Source organism: Desmodus rotundus, chromosome 1 (genome assembly GCF_022682495.2).
Source record: "Desmodus rotundus isolate HL8 chromosome 1, HLdesRot8A.1, whole genome shotgun sequence".
Taxonomy (NCBI): Eukaryota; Metazoa; Chordata; class Mammalia; order Chiroptera; family Phyllostomidae; genus Desmodus; species Desmodus rotundus.
Genome location: NC_071387.1, coordinates 36,327,656 through 36,349,543, shown reverse-complemented (window position 1 = coordinate 36,349,543; position 21,888 = coordinate 36,327,656). Strand labels below are relative to the sequence as shown.

Genomic DNA, 21,888 nt, shown 5'->3' with positions numbered 1-21,888 from the left:
ACTCAGTGCATCTGACGAATTGTCAAGAAAACAAAGTTCACCAGATTTATCGTTTTTATGTTTAAGTGACAGAGGCGAAGGAAGTCATCCAAGTGATCCGTCATACAGCACTTCCAGTTTCAAAGAATACTGACTTACTTCAGGTGACAGCATGCTACCATTTTTAAGCTTCTCATCCACACTGTTTCTTCGTCTCTGTAGCTGATCTTTTTCTTTCTGGAGGGCTTGAACTTGTTCCGAAATCTTTCTTTTCTCCTCAGCTGTGCTGCTCTGGAGCTGTACATTCTTTTCAGACAACTCTTGGTCCAACAAGTTCAGGCGAGTTGATATTTTCAAACTATCTGTGTTTAAGGTCTAAGAACATACAATCAACAAGACACCCATAAAAAATTTATTAGAAATACAGACTGCATATAATTAGGAAAAATGTAAACAAAATTACTAAAGATATTTTTAGCTTCTACATTATTGTTTTCTCCCATTAATTTTTTGGGGAGAGGGGTAGAGGGGCTTCATTTTCTAAAATCTTAAGTTAACTGCCTTTTTTTAAAAAATGAAAATTTAAACAATGAATTTACTACCAAGTATTGCTTGGCCACACAAGACTACACAACATAGGTTTTGAGAGGTAGTGTGTATATATATATATATATTTTTTTTTTCCTAAATTGAACTTTTTTTCTTTGACCTGGTTACAAAGTAGAATTAATTATATTAAAATTTTCTGGAGTTTGATATTTGGTTTGTTGTTGTTTAAACATATAATTCATTTCTGCTTGTTTTACTCTGGTCAGAAAATACAGCCAGTTACATTTATGGAGATCTTAATTATGGACTGAGTTAATTTTTTACTTATTAATATTTTCTCATTAAAGTAATTATGTACATACATCACCATAAGGTTTTTAATTTTTTTAAATGCCATCCTCTATCCCACCGTTTCATCCAAGTCTTGTTTCCCAGAAACAACCATCATCAATGATTTAGTATTTCTTCTGGCGTTTATGTCCATGTTTCTAAAAAACTATCAATTTTAGATACTGTCTTCTGACTGACGATTATGAAAGATCGGGATTTGGCACTTATGCCTTCTCTTTCCTACTTCTTCCTTCATTATCCCAATATGTATTGTCTTATAGTTTTACAGTAAATCAATGTTCAGTTTACATGACCTTGTGAATAGTTTATATCTGATCTATAAAAAATGATCATACTTCTACCTGATACAACTTTTTTGTATCTTACAACTAATTCTTTTCCAATAGAACTATATAATTCCTCTCAACATGATTTTTTCACTTGATCAAATTTAATCAAGAAATCTTTTCATTCCATTCTTTTCTGGAAACACTTTGCCTGGAGCCCCCATATTCTGGCTCCACGCTGGACAAGTTGTTCTGGGATTTTCCTTTGGTATTATCCTGGGAATTTCCACGTTGGGTCACATTTTCAGTCCTGAGTCTTCCTTTTTCATAGTTTACGCCCTCCTTTTTGTGGAGAACATCCTCCAGTAGTTTCCTGAGACAGGACAGGTGGGAGATAATTTTTTCACTAGCAAATGTCCATATTCCATCTTCACATACAATAGGTGGTCTTTTGTGACTGGCTTCTTTCACTTGACACATTTTCAGGATTTTCCATGTTGTAACATGTGTCACTACCTCATTCCTTCCCATTGCTGAATAATATTCCATTGTAAGGATATACCACATTCTGTTTATCCAGTCATCAGCTGATGGACATTTGAGTTGTTTTCAATTTTTGGCTATTATGAATAATGCTGTTATGAACATTCATGTACAAATTTTTGTGTGGATATGTTTTTTACTTCTCCTGGACAACATATACCTATGAATGGAATTGCTAGGTCATGTGGTTATTCTATGTTTAACCTTTTGAGGAACTACAAGATAGTTACCCAAAACAACTGAACTATTTTCAAATCCCACTGGCAGCATATGCAAGTTCCAATTCCTTTATATTTTCACCAACATTTAATCGATTTTTCTGATTATAGCCATCCTTGTTGATGAGAAGTGGTATCTCATTGAAATTTTTATTTGGACTGGTGGCAGCCACTGTGGAAAGCAGTATGGAGATACCTCAAAAAATTAAAAATGGATCTGCCTTTCGACCCAGCTATCCCACTTCTGGGAATATACCCAAAGGAACCCAAAACACTAATTCCAAAAAATGTAGGCACCCCTATATTCATCGCAGCATTATTTACAATTGCCAAGATATGGAAGCAGCCCAAGCGTCCATTAGTAGATCAGTGGATAAAAGTAATATGGGACATTTTGCTGAGTGAAATAAGCCAGTCAGAGAAAGACAAATACCACAGGATTTCACTCACATGTAGAATCGAATGAACAAACTAGTCCAGCAAGCAAAACAGAGACAGACTCATCGATGGATAGCAGATGACAGCTAGTTGGGTGGGGGTGGGTAGGTTGGGGGTGGAAGGATTGAGCAGAAAGGAAAAAGGACTCATGACATGGACAACAGTGTGGTGGTTGCTGGGGGAAAGGAGGTATAAAGGGATGAAATGGGAATGGAAAAAAATACAATAAAGATTAAATTTTTTTTTTAAAGAAATTTTTATTTGAATTTCCCTGATAGCTAAGGATGTTAAGCATTTTGTCATGGTTACTGGTCATCTGTTTATCTTCTTTGGAGACATGTCTATTAGATCCTTTGCCTGTTTTTAGTTGAATTTTCTTTATATTATTGAGTTGTAAGAGTTTTTTATATATTCTAGATACAAGTCCCTTACCAGATATATGATTTGCAAATATTTTCTCCAACTCTGTGGTTTTCACTTTTTTAATGGTATCCTTTGCATCATAAATGTTTTAATTTTGATGAAGTCCAGTTTAACGTTTCTTCTGTTGTGTATGCTTTATGTGTACGACCCAAGAAACCACTGCTTAACCCAAGGCCATGGAGATTTATGTCTATGTTTTCTTCTAAGAGTTTTATAGTTTTAGCTTTTATATTTATTTTAGGTCTTTGAGTCATTTTGTAGTTAAACTCATATATGGTGTGAATGTAGTTTTTTAACTATCATGTTCCTTGTCTGAAATGCATATGATCAATTCTTATAAGTATTTCTTAAACTCTGAAAAAACATGTAATATTTTTATGCCTTTTATTCAGAAAACAACCCAGTATTATATAGTCTCAAGCTTTCCTTCTGTTTCGTTAACACAATCTTGAAAGAATCAATTTTGCTTCGATCTACTGTGGGTTTTATTTATTTGTACTGTCAACGTGTCTCAGTATGTTCTTACTCCTAAATATTACATTTTCTTGAAACTAAAATATCTACTTTCATTTTTCTCCTGTATATGGAGTAAATTTATTTCTAGAAAAAGATTTTCCTCCTATTCCTTTTTTTTCTTCTTCTTTTATGATATAGAATATATCATAAAGGTCCCAGGTTTTCTTCTATTTACTCACTTGATATTTTAATTTGGTAATCCCCTTTGCTCTCATTTACATGTTTTGAGGGGCAGCTTTTATTTTATTTTTTTCCTTTTGTTTTTAATTGTTGTTCAAGTCCAGTTGTCTCCATTTTCCCCCCACCACAGCCCCCCGCCCCACTCATCCCCGTCTCCCACCCTTGAACCTAACCCATTTGGTTTTGTCCATGTGTCCTTTATACATGTTACTTGGTGGCCCTCCCCTTATTTTCCCCCATTATCTCTCTCCCCCATCCCCTCTGGTTACTGTCAGTTTGTTCTTTATTTCAACGTCTCTGGTTCTATTTTGCTTGCTTGTTTTGTTGATTAGGTTCCACTTATAGGTGAGATCATATGGTATTTGTCTTTCACCGCCTGGCTTATTTCACTTAGCATCATGCTCTGGCAGCTTTGAAAACTTCACTCCGACAGCCAGTGTGAGCATGCCACCTGGATACAAGCATCAGCAACTAGGGTGGTTGGAGGGGAAGCCCCTACCCCTACATAAAGCAGCCTGGTGCTAATAACTATTTCAACATGTTGGGGGAACAGAGGACAGAGCAGAGGTCAGTATAGGTCACCATCCCTGTGTACCTGTTATTTTGAGTGCAGAGGTTAAGAATACGCCACTATCAACTCAGATCCTACTGATCTAGATTTTGGATGAAAGGCAGGTCTAATAAAGAAGCAGGTCACTGATTCTCTCTGTTCCTTGATTCAGTATTTAGATTGGCCTAGGACTCAAAGCCTACTGGAGGCAAAGGTTTGGGTAGGAAGTCCTTTTCATGTCTGTGGCAAGCCAGCTTCATTTTTAGATTCTGTTGTTGCTATTGCTAATGATGAAGATATGCAAAGATATATCAAAAAATGTATTCTCATGGTCCTTCTACTCCTTTCACAAACATTTTTTTCCCCCAAAACTTGAAATTGAGTCAAGCTCCTTCATAAAATCACTTCTTTGGCTCATAAAGTCCAAGTCCTCCAGCAAAAATTTTTGTAAAGATCCCCAAGTCTTTATAATTTGAAAAATAAGCAAATCTTCATTACATAAAATCTTCTTTTATAGGATCCCTTGCAAACCTCTAGCTTTGGATGGTAGTGATAGCTAGATCATTTCAAGTCTATTATTCCAGATTACCAATGTTCGGTATACAGCATCGAATATTTATTTTGAAAATATCCACTAAAGTTAAGAATAGAGATTTCCAGGGGAAATGAAGAATTACTGCTTAATAGTTACAGAGTTTCTGTTTGGGGTAATAAAAAGTTTCAGAAATAGGTAGGAGTGACGGTTGTGTAACATTGTGAATGTAATTAATGCCACTGAATTGTACATTTAAAAATGCTCAAAACAGTAAACTTTATATTATGTATATTTTACCACAATTTTTAAAGTACCCAAAAAAGTTAGTAATAAATCATACTGGGAAGAACACTGAACATTTTACCTCAAAACTGCAATAAATTTTAGTGATGGTCATTACATAAGCAGTGATAAGCAAAACACACGGAAAACCAGAAGAGTTTTCGTCTAATTTCTGACTTCAAAATGGTTTACTTCTTAGAGAAAAAATTCCTACGTTATATGACTTACGACCAGAATGAAACAGCATATTAAACAGAATACCTGACTAGATCTCAACTTCTTATTTTCCAGGTCACTCTTCTCCTGTAACAGGGCCTCCTTCTTAGAAACTATGGCCTCTCGTTTCTTTAGCTCTTCTTCCAGCTCCTCTAATGCTTGGCGTTGGTTCAGCACTTTCTCTACTTCTTCATCTAACCACTTCTTTTGCTCAACCAATTTCTAAATTAGAATTTCAAAGAAATGTTATTTGTTTTCCTTCTTCCATAAAATGTATATGGCAACCTAGTTTCAGACTGGCTGAAACTCCTTAAATGAACATTGAAAACTACTAGTGAAATTAACAAAATAGTGTTCCTGTCTTAAACTGTCTGAAGTACATGATTTCATTTAACATCTCGCTGTGTTGTTTAATAAGGAATTAAAATTTACTCCCCAAATATGTTCAAGTCTGGGATTTTTTAGGCTGACCAAGAAAGGGCTGACAATTTTCTTTACCTATATTAAGAGTTAGGATATGCTGGGAATCTTTTTCCCCATCACAGTGCTGCATACCCCCACCACAGCATTTACGCTGTGGGCTGTTCTACACATTGTCTGCCTCTCCAGCTTGAGATCCTTGATTGATTGCGGGATTGTACTTTTCACCTTTGTATCCCCAAAGCGTGGCCCATGATTGACCTTCAATAAAATGTTATAGGAATGACTAAATAAATGCCTGATTAAATAAATTAATCAATGAAGTGAATGAATGGATACACATGGTGGAAGGTACAGATGATGGAGCGTGGAAGTCCACTCTGTACTGTATTCTGTCAACATCTAATAATTGTATAATAAAATACAGTCAGGAAGATTTCCAAAACAAGCACCTTAATATGCTCTTGGATTAAGGATCCCCAGAAATAAGAACAAACAAAAATATGAATAGAATTTGACTGTGCGAGATGAAGTCCACCATGTACTCATTTGCACTATGTGTTTACAGTGGTGAGGCAACGCCAACTAAATAACAGATAACAGATAATAAATCAACATAGTACTACTTTCCAGTTCATCGCAAACTTAATTTTAAAAAGCGGTTCCTAGAAATCTACATTAAGACAATGACATAGTAAATATGCATGAGGGAAAAAAAAAAAAAAAGAGCAAAATGGCCACAGCAAAGAGCCACCAGTCTTTGACCCAGACCTAGAAAGTATGGTCCGGCAGGACTATCACATCCAAGCCATAAAATGGTAGCTCTACAATTTTTAGGAACAGAAAAGACACCCCCAAACTACTATAAAAATACTTTAGTTTTGCTTTATCCAATTATACCTTAAAAGTCCATATATGAGACCCTATGAAGTCTAGCAATTAAATATATTCTACAAACATCCCTTGACTATGAGCCTGGTTTGAAAGATGAACCACAGAGTTTTCTTAAGCTCCACTGCAACAGGAGAGAAGCCAAGAAGTCATTATTGTTGATAATAAATGCTAACTGCTAGGTACGACACAAGCAAACATGGAGAAGGGGATTGGTTTTGTCTGGAAAATGGGAGAAATGTCAATGGCAGCCCTACAGAGTAGGTAGAATTTTAGCTGTCCTTTGAAGAATGGGTAGGAGTCTGCTAACATAATACAGGCTTTTTAGGGAAACAAAAACAAATGGATTTTTCTGCAAATGATACAATAAAGGTTACTATGATTTGTGTAATTCACTGTATCTTAGTTTTCTGAAAATTTCTTGATTTGTCTTTTCTTTTTTTATAGTAAAAGTTCCTACCATACAGTTCCAATATTAAATACTTTCTTCTTATAAAGGAACTCCATATCCAATCAATGTCCTATTATAAGTTCTCTGGATACTCATATTGATTAACTTATAATCCTGTCCTTGTTTTGAGTCAAATTCTAGAAAATGGGTTTTAGTGTTTACAACATTAAAAAACATGCAGTTTTGCATTTTTTTAAAACCCAACAGTCAGTGCAACAGCAATCTCTTTATTACTGTATTCACTTAAAATTTAGATCCCTAACATTTTAAAACATAACTCTCACTATTCTTTGCCTTCCAACCTCTCCTGCTCCCCCCGCCACATACCTTTTCCACCAGAAATGCTCTTTAACCAATTTCTAAAATACACCAGTAATATAAATAACTAGGAATACAGTTAAGTCCTCACTTAACATCATTGGTAGGTTCTGCAATTTTAAGCAAAACTACGTATAATGAAAAAATTTTTACTATAGGCTAATTGATATAAACAAAAGTAAAGTTTCTAAGGCATCTCATCAACATTATAATGAAATGATGTTGAATGAAATAACATTATTGAAGGACCTGCTGTACATTTATGAACTAAACTTTACTATTAAAGTATAAAATTTAGGAAGAGAGAACAAATTTTTCAGCACCAAGGTGATGTGTATGCATTTCAATGTAATTACAATTTTAAGTGTAGTATTTTTCCGTAAGATTTTTAGAATTGCCATTTTGAATTTACATAACATTAAAATTTTGTTTCTCTGAAATGTATTAGTTTATGAATTTCATTTTTTTAAAGATTGTTATTTATTTTTAGAGAGAAGGGGGAATGAGAAAAAGAGGGAGAGAAATACTGATGTGTGAGAGAAGCATCCATCAGTTGCCTCTCAACACGCCCTCAACTGGGGACCTGGCTGGCAACCCAGGTGCCCTGACTGGGAATCAAACCGGTAACCCCTCTTCTTTGGTGCCAGCGCCCAACCCACTGAGCCACAGTGGTCATGGCTGAATTTCATTTTTTAAATGTGGCACTAAAACAATAGCTTTTTAATATATTACATATGGTGCATATAGAATGAATGGAGAGCTCTAATTTTTAGAAATTCATGAGTATGTTTCCATGAAAATAAACCAGTTTTGACATGGGAATAAATACAATATCATACACATGGGTTTCATATATATGCCACGACATTCAAACACCCATTTTTTACTGAAATAAGAACACAGCATATTTCTAGATAAGAAATAATTTTTAAATAAAAGTTTCAGAAGGAATATTAGAAATTTTAACCTCAAGTGCAAAAATCTAGTGTTTGAAAATGTTCTTCAGAGTTCACCACTTTTTACCTCTATTTAGGCAATCATCAAATAGAAGAAAAATCAAGAAAACACTAAATAGAATTGACAAACCTGTAATTGGTCTATACTTCCAAAGGAACCTTTATTCCTTTTCATCTTAAATGCATCAAAGTCCTCAGCTTTCAGTTTTAGACCTTCTTCCAGTTCTGTTTTTAACTTTAGTTCCTGTAGAAAAGAGAAATCAGAATACCTTATGGCTTTTACTATGTGGCCCTCATTAAATATTTATGAAATAATCATTTTCTTAACATTTGCTTCCTTAGTTTCAGATAGAAAATGAACAGATGAAGGTTGGGGCTATTTTGAGAAGAAAGCAACATTAGCCCCTCACTGAAGCAATTAAATCTCACATCAAAAATCAGGGTTTACTGACAAACTAAGTTGGGTTTTTTTTTTTCATTCTTTCCCAGTGTTACAAATCAGCGTAACATGGACAAGTCTGAAACTTATAACTGTGCTTTCCTCTTGTGCCTTTGTGAACTCATTACCCTCAGTAGTACACCCAAAGCACCCATCCACCATGCGGATATTACAATCTATGATAAAACAGCTGCGCGCAGTGGCAGTATCGTAGCCAATGAGATTTAGTGAGGCACAGTTATTGCTAATAAAATTTATGACAATAGATATGTAAAAATAAAAGTATTAGTCCATTTCTGACACTCAAATTTCAGATTGTGCAGCACGAGAATAGCCTTGCAAGACAGATCATGGGCCTGTGAAGAGAATTTTCCAAATTCCTTTAGTTCCCATCCACATCTTAAGAGTGACAGCAAGAGGCCCAATGCTCACAGTGCTCTCCCGAGGTTTAGAGAAGATGCCACTGTCGCCACTACAGCTTAGCAGGAATCAGGACGGAGGCCAGGAATCAAAGTGGGCCAGTCTGCAGACTACCTCTTACTGATCCATGATAGGTAAGTACAGAAACTGAAAGTGTTTAGAAATTTTTATCACAATTTGACAGAATAATTTTAAGTCTGTTGAATCTAATAAGTAGATGGACTTTTACATTTTATTTTTTTTACTAGTTCATGTTTTTAAGAAGTATTGGGCTGTGATAAATTAGTAATAAAATAAAAATTGTACCTTTTCCACAGGTAGTTTCAGAAGTACTGATATAAAGTAAAAAGGAAGTCCACCATTTTCCAGCCCCAGGAATAGCAGAAAAGAGAAGAGAGACAGTAAGAAGGATATATGTCCCAATTTTCCCCTCTCTGGTTTTGGCCCAGAATAAGGGGGTTAAGTCAGGTATCACTGAGGGCAGAGGTAGAAAGTGTAGGCTGCAGTGCAGAGGCCTCACACCCCTGTGGGAATGCCCAGCTTTCCTGAGAGAGGAAAGTACAGTCAGGAAAGAGAGACTAATTGAACCCCCTGGTCTCAGGTGACATGGACCCTCAGTTGAGAACCAACAGGGTCAATTACCATGGAGAATCAACCCCAAAACTCAAGGTGAGGACAGACCAGAGCTAAGTGGAAGACCATTGGGATGTGAGATGAAGTCAAAGCACCACCATGCTCTATGCTAAAAGCAAGACCAGACTATGAGTTACGCCAGCCACAGGTTTCATCATCAGAGGCCAGCAGGGAAAGGTGGACAAGAGAGAGCAGATTCCGGCTACTCACATCCAAGGACCAACTGAAACTCAGGGGGCCGCTTCGCTCTCAACTCTACATGCTGCAATAAAAAGGTACACATCCAACTACCACATACACTGGATTCCATCTTAGGGAGAGAAGCACAGAGCAGAAGAGGCTAAGAGAATGAATTTTCTTATTCAAGAGAGCTAAGAATTATTTAAAGGAAATGTTTAAATTATCATGAATGGTTTAAACAGACTGGACATTTGGTTAGTTCCCACCATGTGTCCGGCAATTGTCATGACATGTATTAGGCGGGGTCAGGGGATGTCATAAAGAACACAGGTCTGCTACAGACTCAATCAATTTTCACTGCCCACCTGAGTTGCACTATGGGTGAATTTGGACCCTCTTATTATTATCGCCCATCAATTTTCAGGCTTCCCTAGATCTAGCTCATAGTTACTATTTATCGCCTGCCATAGTCACAGAAACTTCAGGACGCTTAGATAAAGGTACCTTGTACTTGGAGCTAACTCTACTATTCCTATTCTTCCACATATGCTTTAAAAGAATATTGCACTAGGTCTAATTCCTTTTTCTACATGTTGCAGTAGACATTATTGCCTTTGTTTTATATTGTAATCCCTGTTACAATATTAAAATAACTTTCTGCCAGGCACTGTGCCAGCCTTTTTACATCTATTCAAGTACCCCACTTAATGCTCACAATAATCCTATTGCCAGGAATTATTATGAACTAAATTATGTAGGTGGGGATATTAGTGCTTAAAGAAGTAAAAAGCCCAAGATCACACTATGGCCCACGATACCAGGAGTTTCCATACCTTTTCTTTATAGCTCATCCATGCACTTCGGTTAAGAACTGCTGCTCTAAGAACCTACGCCGAAGTCACAGTATTCTCTGGAGGTGGCGCAGTTGAGTGGAAAATGGACAAACAGGAGTGTCAGTCAGCTCCCAGCAGAGGGCAGGATGACCTTTAGGACTGTGAGCAGGTTTTCTGTTTGTGTGTGAAGTAATACGAACTTCAATATATCTTTGGGGCAGACTGTTCCTTTTTCTGGAATACTCATTCTCCCCCTTGAATGGGTCATTTCCCTTGAATGTAAAATATGGCTAAAGGAACAAAACTGTCCTATGTCAGAATGTAAAAAGTTAAAGTTACAGGCAGAATTATATTTCAGCAGTATATACTCTCTGACTAAAAGAGTTTTTTCTTTTCCCTAAGCATAGATCTAGAGAGTTCTATGTCTTTCTTTTTTTATCCTCATCCAGGGACATTTTTTTTAATTGCCTTTAGAGGGAAAGAAAGAGAGAGAGAAACATCCATTTGAGAAACATCAATTGGTTTGCCTTCTTGCATACACCTCAACCGGGGATTGAATCCACAACTTGGGTATGTGTCCTGACCAGGAATTGAACCCACCACCACTTGGTTTAGGAGATGACACTCCAACCGACTGAGCCACACTGGCCAGGGCAAGAGTTCTACGTCTTGTTGGTTTAGGCCATGGCCTATGAGAGATGAGCAGCTAAGACCCAAAGACCATAAGAATGACAGGCAGGCCTGTTTCCCACATTGCAGGAAGGACTTGAAGAGACAAGGTCACTGGCTGTAGAAATAAGAATTGAACAGATTCAAGATATTTAGAAGATATAATCTATAGGACTTAGTGGTTCATTGGATATGGGATAAGGAAAAAGACAGAGTCAAGAATGGCTGCCAAATTTCTATCTTACCCAATTGAGTAGATTGAAATATCATATAAAGCACACTGGAAAACTATATTTTCTCCCCCATGAAGGAAACAGGGAAGGGGGACAGTAGGGAGATTAGTAAGGAAGATCATAAATTCATCTACAGGATAACCTAATGAAGATACCAACAGATATGAATCCAGAGCTCAAAGAGCAAATCTGGGATTAAGGATTAAATTTGGGAGTTGGCAGAGTTTAACGGCAGCCATGGAAAAAGATGAGGTAACCAAAGACAGAATATAGAAGAGGGCACAGGCTAGGGTCTTGAGGAATTCTCTTATGTAAAGGACTCACAGTGTAAGATGAGCTAGTAAAGACAGAAAACAAGCAATCAATCAGAAAGTGAAAAAAACAAAGAGAGAATCATTTCACCAAGGCAATGGGGAAAATATTTCAAGATGGAGGAAGTAGTGAACTGTGCTAGATGCAACCAAGGTGTTAAGGACTTTAGCCCTGACCAGTGTGGCTCAGTTGGTTGAAGCGTTATCCTGTAACCAAAAGGTTGCAGGTTCAATTCCCAGTCAAAGCACATACCTATGTCGTGAATTCAGTTCCCAGGTCCGGGCACATATGATCCCCGGTCCAGGCACATGTGAGAGGCAACCAATTGATGTTTCTTTCTCACATCGATGCATCTCTCTCTCTAAAAGTAATAAAAAAAAAAAAAGGTCCTCAGGTGAGGATTTAAAAAAAATGGACAAGGACTTCACAGACAGAGAGCACTAGTGAACTTCTCAGAGCTTTGAAATGGAGCCTGAAGCCAGACTGGAGAGGATAAGAGAATAAATGGAAGCAGAGAAAACAGAAACAAATACAGTAAACTTTTCCAAGACGCTTGGTTATGAAGGGGAGAACAGAGTGAGAGAAAGTAATGTAAGACTGAAGGATTAATTTTAGGATGAGCAAAAAATCTAAGATGTTTAAAGAAGGATTCTAGGAGAAAAGGAAAAGTTAAAAATATAGAAGAATTAAATGAGTTAGAGAACATAAGTCCTTAGCATAGTATTGACTGAGGGTAAACACTCAATAAATGTTAACTACTGCCATAATAATAATTACCATTATTAAGAATGAGTAAAGAAAAGAAAGCAATTCCATTTACAATAACATCTACAAAATAGAACATCTGGGAATAAATTTAACCAAGGAAGTAAAAGACTTATACACTGAAAATTAGAAAACATTGCTAAAAGAAATTAAAGGCCTAAATAAATGCACCTGAGTAAGAAGACATATTGTCATGATGTCAATACGACACTAAGAGATCTACAGATTCAATGCAATCCATATCAAAATTCTACTGGCCTTTTCTGCAGAAATAGAAAAGGTGATTTTTGAATCCACATGAAATTGCAAGGGGCCGCAAATAGCCAAAAGAATCTAGAAAAGGAAGAAGAAAGTCGGAAGGCTGACTACCCAATTTCAAAACTTAGTACAAAATCACAAACAGTGTGGTACAGGCATTAGGACAGACTTATGGACAAATGGAATAGAAGTGAGAGTTTACAAATAAATCTATAAATCTATAGCCAATTAATTTTTGACCGGGTATCAAATCCATTCAGTGAGGAAAGAATAGTCTCTTCAACAGATGGCGTTAGGACAAAGAGATTTCCACATGCAAATGAATGAAGTCGGACCCCTATTTCACACCATACGTAAGAATTAACTAATTATGGATCAATGACTTACTGAATATAAGAGCTAAAACCATAAAAGTCTTTAAAAAACACCACAGGAGTAAATCTTCCTGATCTTAGATTCGGCAGTGGATTCTTAGACATGAAGTACAAAAGAGAAAATATATAAGTTGGACTTCATAAAATGAAAAACTTTGCTGCATCAAAGATTATCAAGAAAATTTAAAGACAACCTACAGAATGGGTTGAAATATTGAAAGTCATGTATCTGATAGAGTTAAATGTCCAGAATGTATAAAGAGCTCCCATAACTCAACAACAAAAGACAAACAATCCAATTAAAAAGTAGACAAGACTCCTTCCATCACCATTTATCCCCCGTATACCTTCTTCTACCTCCCTCCACCCCCTTCCCCTCTGGTATTCACTATGCTGTTGTCTGTGGCTATGAGGGTTTTTGTTTTGTTTTGTTTTTTTGCTTAAACCCTTCACCTTTTTCACCCTTATTTTATTAACCAGCATCACCCCAATAAATCCAATAAAAAATAAAAAACAGGTTGAAATAGGAACAACAAACAAGTACATGAAGAACTTGAATAGACATTTCTCCAAAGAAGATATAAGCACATGAAAAGATGTTGAGCATGATTAGTCATTTGGAAAGTGCAAATACACAATGAAATACCACTTCACAGGGACTTGGATGTCTATAATAAACAGAAACAAGCATCAGCAAAGGTGTGGAGAAATTGGAACCCTTATACATTTCTAGCGAGAATGTAAAAGGTGCTGCCTCTATTGAAAATATTTAGTGCTTCCTCAGAAAAGCTAAATAAAGAATTACCATATGACCCAGGATTTCATTCCTGCGTATTTCAGTTCCAAAGGAATTGAAAGCAGGGACTTAAACAACTACGTGTATGCCAATGTTTATCACAGCATTATTCACAATAGCTACAGGTGAAACAACCCAATGTCTATGAACAAATGAATGGATAAACAAAATGTTGTATATGCATACAATGAAATATTATTCAGTCGTAAGAAGGAATGAGGTTCTGATACATGCTACAATGTGGATGAACCTTGAAAATATTATATGCTAAGTGAAATAACCCAGACACAGGACAAATATATTGTATGATTCCACTTTTATGAAATATCTAGAATAGGCAAATTCATAGATAAGTAGATTAGAGGAAGGAGGGGACAGGGAGTTCTTAACGGTTCCAGAGTGTCTGTTTAGAGTGAGGAAAAGTGTTTTGGAAATAGATGGTGATGGTTGCACAACACTGGGAATGTAATTAATGCCACTGAACTGCACAATTGAACAATGTTAAAATGATGTATTTCATGATGTATATGTGTGTGTATATATGATACACACACATATATATTTACCACAGCTTATAAAAGTTAATATGTAATACACCGAAACCTATTAAATTGTATAATTTAAATGGGTGAATTGTACGGTATGTGAAGTATATCTCAATAAAGCTGTTAAAAAAAGAATCAGTAACTTGGCTTAAATGTGTTTTAAGTTCCCTTCTGTCACTAAATTCTATGATTTTTTTTAAGGTCTAAGAATAGATTATATTCCAAAATTAAATATATAGGAAATCTGGAATTATGTTCCAAGCTTTGGGTCTGGCTTATCATTTCGCCAAAAGACTGGTATACAGTTTGTTATTATTGTTATGATCGTGACCTCCCCTCTATATTCAGAGCCCTGTGGGGAGAGTATGATTAAGGCCATTATAGATATGAATAAAACAGGTTCAAAAAGGGTGATCTTCCTCAGTAAGTGATCCAGCTAGGAACTGAGAGAGCTCGGATTTGAACCTGTGCTAGCCTGACTCCAGAGCCCAGGCTGACACCACTAGTTCCTCCCCGTCCTAATCTATTCTATAGACCTGCTGGGTGCACAGGTCTGATCATTCTTCTGCTCATTATGGATGAAATCGGACCATTTTACCTTGAACTTTTCTTCCATACCACCACATGGACAATGCATTTCAAAGCGCTTTGAAAATGGGAAATCCTATTCAAATGTTAGATGTTATTTACAAAGTTGGCTTTAAATGTTTTTGACAGCCGCAACTTAAGTTAAGGTCCTAGTCTGTGAAATGGTATTAGTGAACTTTCTTTTGTGAAGTCAAAGCCTTCAAGACAGTACTCAGAATTCAACACATAGGTTTTACTATGTAGACGAACAAAGCTTTCAAGAGAATGAGGAGAGCAGCCAAGCACAGGCCGCGGTTAGGTGCCTCACAAGCCAAACAAGTCAAGACCTTGGCTTCCTTAGCTCTGTGCCATTTCACATTTCATATTACGCTTAGCAGGAAAGTATGACAATATTACTTTGATTTTTTGTTGATCCCGCTTAATTTCTGTATCCAGCTGCTTCCGGTTTTCATTTTCTTCTTGAAGTCTTTTTTGCAGCTGTACCTTTTGGTATTTCATGTGATCTACACTCTGCTCTAGTTCACTAGCACACTTCTCATTTTGGATCGAAAGTGATGCCAACTTCTTACTATTTTGTTGCTTCTTCTGTAAGACCTGGGAACATATGGAATATTTCAAAATGAAAAACTGCATCTCTCATAAACACCAAGTAAAAAACTTTTCATTCAATGGCAAGGGTAGACATTTTGCCTAGGTTTTACTTTATTTTTTATTTTTGATGGGTTCACAATTGTTTTCTACGTTTCTGCTTTGATAACTGGGCAACCGCCATGATTTTCACCAGACAGAGAGAATGATGAGACATCCTGATGCTGACAGCCAAAGAGAACCAACTTCATCTCTTTGCTTTTTACTAATGAGGATTTTAACTTAAAATATTGTATGTACATGGTAAAAATTAAAACAATACAAAACTGAACTTACATTTCATTTTGACAGTAATTGCAATGCTGGAGCAAAATAATACTAGCATTGTAGTGCCTTTCCCACATCAGTGAAAGTGCTGGAAATCTTATTTAAAAGTGAGATAGGTTATTATTGTTTTTGCTCTTAATCCACAGATGCTCAAAAGTGCACCAGTTAGCCTTAAAATATTATGCAGCCTGTATTACTGTATTTTGCCATGTATAATGCACATTTTAACCAAATTTTTGAGGGAAAAATAAGGATGTACATTATACAAGGGTATAATGATGACATTCCATGGGTATAATAATCCAGTGTATAATGCACACAAAAGCCATGGGTGTGCATTACACATGGCAAAATACGGTGTATATATCTAATGACATAAAGAATACAGACTTCAGCCCTGGCTGGTGTGGCTCAGTGGATTGAGTGCCAGCCTCTGAACCAAAGGGTCGCCAACTGGATTCCCAGTCAGGGTACATGCCTGGGTTGCAGGCCAGGTCCCCAGTTGGGGGCTCCAAGGGGCAACCACACATTGATGTTTCTCTCCATTTCTTTCTCCCTCCCTCCCCCTCTCTCTAAAGACAAATAAATAAAATCTCTAAAAAAAAGAATACAGATTTAAGATGTTTTACATTAAAAAAATTTTGTTTTACAAACTGAAATAACTTAATTACATCAAAAAAACCTCTAGTATTTCAATATTTAAAATGGTACATGTTAGAATACTGAAAGCTGGTATTTCGACTACAACTATGTGACCCTGAAATGTTATTTTACCTTTCTAAATCTTAGCTTGCTCATTTATAAAATAGGATAAAAATACCCCCTTCAAAGGATTAAAAATAATGATTAAGTAACACATACAAAACACCAGCTACTTATATGGGACTTTGTGACACTTAATATCTGGTAACTGTCATCCTCCTCCTCCTCACCCACTCCACCATCCTCCGTCATCTTCATCGTTCCCTCCCCCACCGGTTGTACATGGGTATGTGAAAGGCAGTCATTTCTACAACTACATGGGAACCTCATTTCAGTCCTCTACTGTGTGAGATGTTTTGTCTGAACTTAAGTTCTGTGTCTTCTTTCCTTCCCTTATCAGAACCCTTAGGAGAGAAGGATATGCAACATGAAACTTGAAAAACAAAAGAACATGGTAATTCACAAGCCCTATTAATAATCTTTCATTTAATCTCAACCATTTTAGTTATATGGTACAGAACATATAATCTTTGCTAAATCCATAAACAAGGCTTAAACAGAAGATATATAAATATAATAACCTCCTTAGAAAAACAGTAATTCTAGCCATTAATACTGATAAAAGAATTGAAGTTATAATCAGAATTGAAGTTAGGATATAAAACTATGAAATTATAAATAATATTTTATAATAAGCACAAAGAAAAATATCTTCATTGTTTTGTTCTAGTACTGTTTTATTAAAATGAGTATTTTGTTACACATCACAACCTTAATTTAAAGGATCAAGCAGTAAAAAAGAATCAGTCCCCAGACTCTCTGAGGTGAACCATAAGGGAAAATAAGTATTCTGAAGGCAAGTGGAAGGTGTGACGTGGACAATTACCACATTCCCTTCATCAGTTCAAACTTTCCAGTTATTATTTTAACTTGGTGTTGCCTTGAGGCTACTTAGGTAGAAAATTTTAGTGGTGATGCCCAGATGTTTGAGGTGTCATCATAAAACCCCGAGAGGAGGGGTTTGGGGGGCACTGTCCATCTCTGCATAAACCAGGCCCTGGCACAGAGGAGATATGCAGTGAGCACCTTGGTGAAAGAAAATAACTACGGAACCGTTTCAAAACTAAATAAATAATGCCTTGAATAGGTTACCTACAATTCCGTTCTACCTACAATTCTGTTCTACATACAGTGGAAAAGATATGAAAGCAATAAATTATGAATAAAAAATGAAAAAAGTATTCTAGCAAATTCATTGCAATCAGACTAATGAAGCAGTCTGACTATACCAACAGTATCTAAAACAGCTTCATTACACAAATCTCTGTAATCAAATCTCTCTCACAGAATTTTTAACTGTAGCTATTTCTGAGGACATATCTAAATACAGCATTAGGAAACTAATAAGCTATAGTACTAGGAGTTACTAACGTTTCTTCAACCCATCAGTTATGGGTTGAGAAAACAGTTATTTGCTGAGTGTCTACAAAGTGCCATGCCGATGTTTCATTCCTTTATTTAATCACCAATCTTTTGTCCTTTAGAAAAGAACGCTATGTCTGTGGTTATCTTTATTTCTTACCTTATGGTTTTTGATAAAAACATTAAGGCAATGTACTTCTTTTTTGAAAGATTTTATTTTTTAGAGAGAAGGGAAGGGAGAGAGGAATAAAGGGAGAGAAACATCAGTGTGCGAAGGAAACACTGGGTTGCCTCTCACAGGTCCCCAACCGGGTACCTGGCCCACAAGCCAGGCATGTGCCCTGACTGGGAACTGAACAGGAGACCTTTCGATCTGTAGGGCGGCACTCAATCCACTGAGCCACACCAGCCAGGGCAAGACAATACACTTCCTGAATGCAGAAATATATTACCCAGGTCAAAATTATGTAAACCTACCAGCACTCTGGAAAAGAAAAGCTGCATTCCAGTTTATCTTGCTGGTGAAAATGGAATCCTACTTCTTTCTTAACTATGTACAAGAATCCTCAAAAGTACAAAGCTTTAAGTAGGTTTCCTCAGTTTTAAAATTACCTGGACTTTCAGCTTTGCAGCATCCATCTTTTTACGGAACTCCCTCTGTAATTTTACTTTCAAAGCAACATCAGAAAGATCTTTGTTTTCCAGTTCCTGTAGCTTCTTTTCTGTCTCAATTAATTCCACTTTCGCCTGTTCTGCTTCATGCGCGAGTTTTGTTACTTTCAGAGAATACTGTTTGCTTACAGACTTGGCATCATTACCTTCACCATAATAATAACAGTAATAACAATTATAAATTATATTTTTAAAAACCAAAATGTCAAAAACATAAAAATGTTCTACTCTTAGAATCCAGCTGAGCATTGTAAATATTTAAGGCATCATATTAAAAATTCAAACACAACTTGCCACCTGGCCTCTTAATAATTAGTTCCTTAATGATTGTTTCCATCTGGTGCCATTCAATCTTCACAAAGGATTTTTTGTGTTTTAGTGTGACATTTCTGGTCTTCTGAATATGTAGTTTAGCTCTGCTGGCATCAAACTCGAGTTAAGAAGGTTATCTCAGGTTACTCTTTGGCCTTTTACTTATTTCACTTCAACTTCCCACTACCCATAATCCATTTCTCTGAATTCCTTTTTTTTACGACTACTATGAAAAATTTCAACATACTAAAAGTAGGGAAATGATATTAACAGGTGCTCATCATCCAGATTCAAGAGTTATCAAGATTTTGCTAGAGTTACTTCATCTATGTTTTTCTTTCATTTAATTGCTTAAAAATTGTGAAGCAACCTCAGATGTCATATCTCACCTAACCATACTTCAATGAGCATCTATACAAAATATGGACACAACCCAAGAGTCATATTACACCTAACAATAATAATACCTACCAATTCCCTATTCAGACTTCCCCAATTGTTCCAAAATGTCTTTTACAGTTGGTTTATTTTAATTACGACCCAAACAAGATCCATGACACATCTGACTGTTATGTCTCTTAATCTTTTAATCTAGAGCTGGCCCCCTCCTTTTTCATTCCATTGACCATGTTAAAGATGAATTATTTTTTAAAAGATCTTATTTATTTTTAGAGAGAGCAGGGAGGGAGAAAGAGAGGGAGAGAAACATCAGTGTGAGAGAGAGACCTCAATCAGTTGCCTCTCACACACACCCTGACAAGGGACCAAACCCACAACCCAGGCATGTGCCCTGACTAGGAATCGAACCAGTGACCTTTTGCTTTGCAGAATGATGCCCAACCAATTGAGCCACACTGGTCAGAGCAAAGATGAATTCTTTTTAAATGCTTTTCCTTCAAATATTTAGAACACAGAGAAAAATAGAATGAGATGTTTCTATATTTCTTTTCATTCCAATCCAGCTACTGAACCTAAAAACCTGGTTTTGATTGGTTCTGAATAGTCAGCTGTCCCTGAACTAGACTAGCAAACTGGTGGCAGTGGGGACTAAGGGTCCAGAGGTCATGGGATGAATAACCACCAGCAACAGTTTGTCATACTATTATACTAAAAATCTCTTAATTTTTTAATAAAAAAGAGTTATTCAACTAAATGTACTGTGAGTTGTCTTCTGGCTCTACACTCTATGATCACTTGACTAATTTCAAAATATATATGACTACTATATTATAATAAACCTAAGACACCATAAAGTGTTCACACCAGCATTTTATGAACTAAGGTACAGTGCCAATTAACAAATGGCATGATAAAATGCTAAGATGCCATTGATTGTAAGGTATATTCTGATTACAGAGATATTAAAATGTGAAAAATGTGTTATCAGAATTGATAAAACACACTACAATCACTGTTATTTTGGCTGAAGTAGTTGCAATTGGGAAAAATCTTTATTGAGGCACCTCTGAAAAATCAGCACACATTGACCCTTTTGCTGGTCACCATCTTAGTTTGCTAGAACTAAGGGTCCCTTGGTTCTAGTGAGTAAGAAGAGGATCTTGTCTGTGTACGTTCAGGTACCCTAAGGCAACCAGAATGGGTATCCCAGACTACAAAACAAAACAAAACAAACAAACAAAAAAGTGTGCTTGTTTAGTGAGATATCTCATGGTGAGATAACTATCTAAAAGAAAATAATTTATTTTAGAAGGGTAAATATCCTCAACTTCCACAGGCAGTACTCTGAAATCTTAGCAAAGGAAGCTATTTAAATCCCTAAATCAGTTCCTGGGTACTCCTAGGAGAGTTCAATCGGCATTGGTCCTGCCTGTGAAGGAGGAGCACGGTCAGATTTAATTAGACACCTGAGATCTGGAGGAGGGATGATGCACAGCACATACATCACCAGGAACAAGGAGGGAAAACATTTGGGGACAGCAGCTTGGGACAGGCGGTCAAGAAAGAAGGACCAACAGCCAGAAAGCAACTTTGTAAGAAAGAGAGGGGAAGTAGGAAGACAGATTTTCCCTTGCTGGCAGAGGAGTTGGGACCCTCCATAATTCATGTAGTTTGGGTGTGATTATAGCCTTGAGCTTGAAGGAAAAAAGATAGTACTTCCTTCAGGTCCCCTAAATGTGACCAGAACGTTATTTTTTATTATTTCTTTCTTTCTTTCTTTCTTTTTTTAATTATTGCTCAAGTACAGGAAGTTATTTTTCATTGGAGTTAGGGAAAAGAAATGCTAGTGTCTCTTACTCCTTCAATTCTTAACTGAATTTCAAAGTAGTCAAGCCTCATACATTGAGTGTATTTGGGGAGGAAGGCAAAAGGCTTGAGACGGACTTTTTAGGGCAAGCCTAAGGTAGCTGAGGGTGAGCAGAGGGTGTGGTGCATACACCGACCTGGCAGAAATTTGAGACTAAGAAGAGCTAGAAGCTTAGCTCACTTAAGAGAACGGCTCTCAAGAATAAATCCTTACATCTTCAGAGAAATAAAAATCAACTTCATTTTAAAATATAAAGTTTAGGATTACTGTTAAAATGAACTATCCAAGAAAATAAAGATTAATAATTTAAATAATTATTAAAATGAGTTAGAAAAACAGCTCAGATATATTCCCAGATACCTAGTATAATGTTTTTTAAAAGTGGCAAAAACCAGCCCTGGCTGGGTGGCTCAGTGGACTGAGTGCTGGCTTGCAAACTGAAAGGTCACTGGCTCGATTCCTGGTCAGGGCA

General features: G+C 36.5%; 1 protein-coding gene and 1 pseudogene across 3 annotated transcripts in view; one reads left to right on the top strand and one right to left on the bottom strand.

The window, feature by feature from the left end:
- The window catches only part of KIF27 (kinesin family member 27), an 80,034-nt gene that overhangs the window by 18,633 nt on the left and 39,513 nt on the right, over positions 1-21,888 (bottom strand). For all 3 annotated transcript variants that reach the window (XM_053923518.1, XM_053923521.1, XM_024560096.3), the window contains 5 exons: positions 18,779-18,984; positions 15,524-15,721; positions 8,213-8,326; positions 5,092-5,268; positions 139-354 (listed from right to left, as the gene is read on the bottom strand). In XM_053923518.1, coding sequence (XP_053779493.1) covers positions 139-354; positions 5,092-5,268; positions 8,213-8,326; positions 15,524-15,721; positions 18,779-18,984 — 911 coding nt within the window. The remainder of the gene's footprint in view (positions 1-138; positions 355-5,091; positions 5,269-8,212; positions 8,327-15,523; positions 15,722-18,778; positions 18,985-21,888) is intronic.
- Positions 8,710-8,836, top strand: LOC139440450 (U4 spliceosomal RNA; annotated as a pseudogene).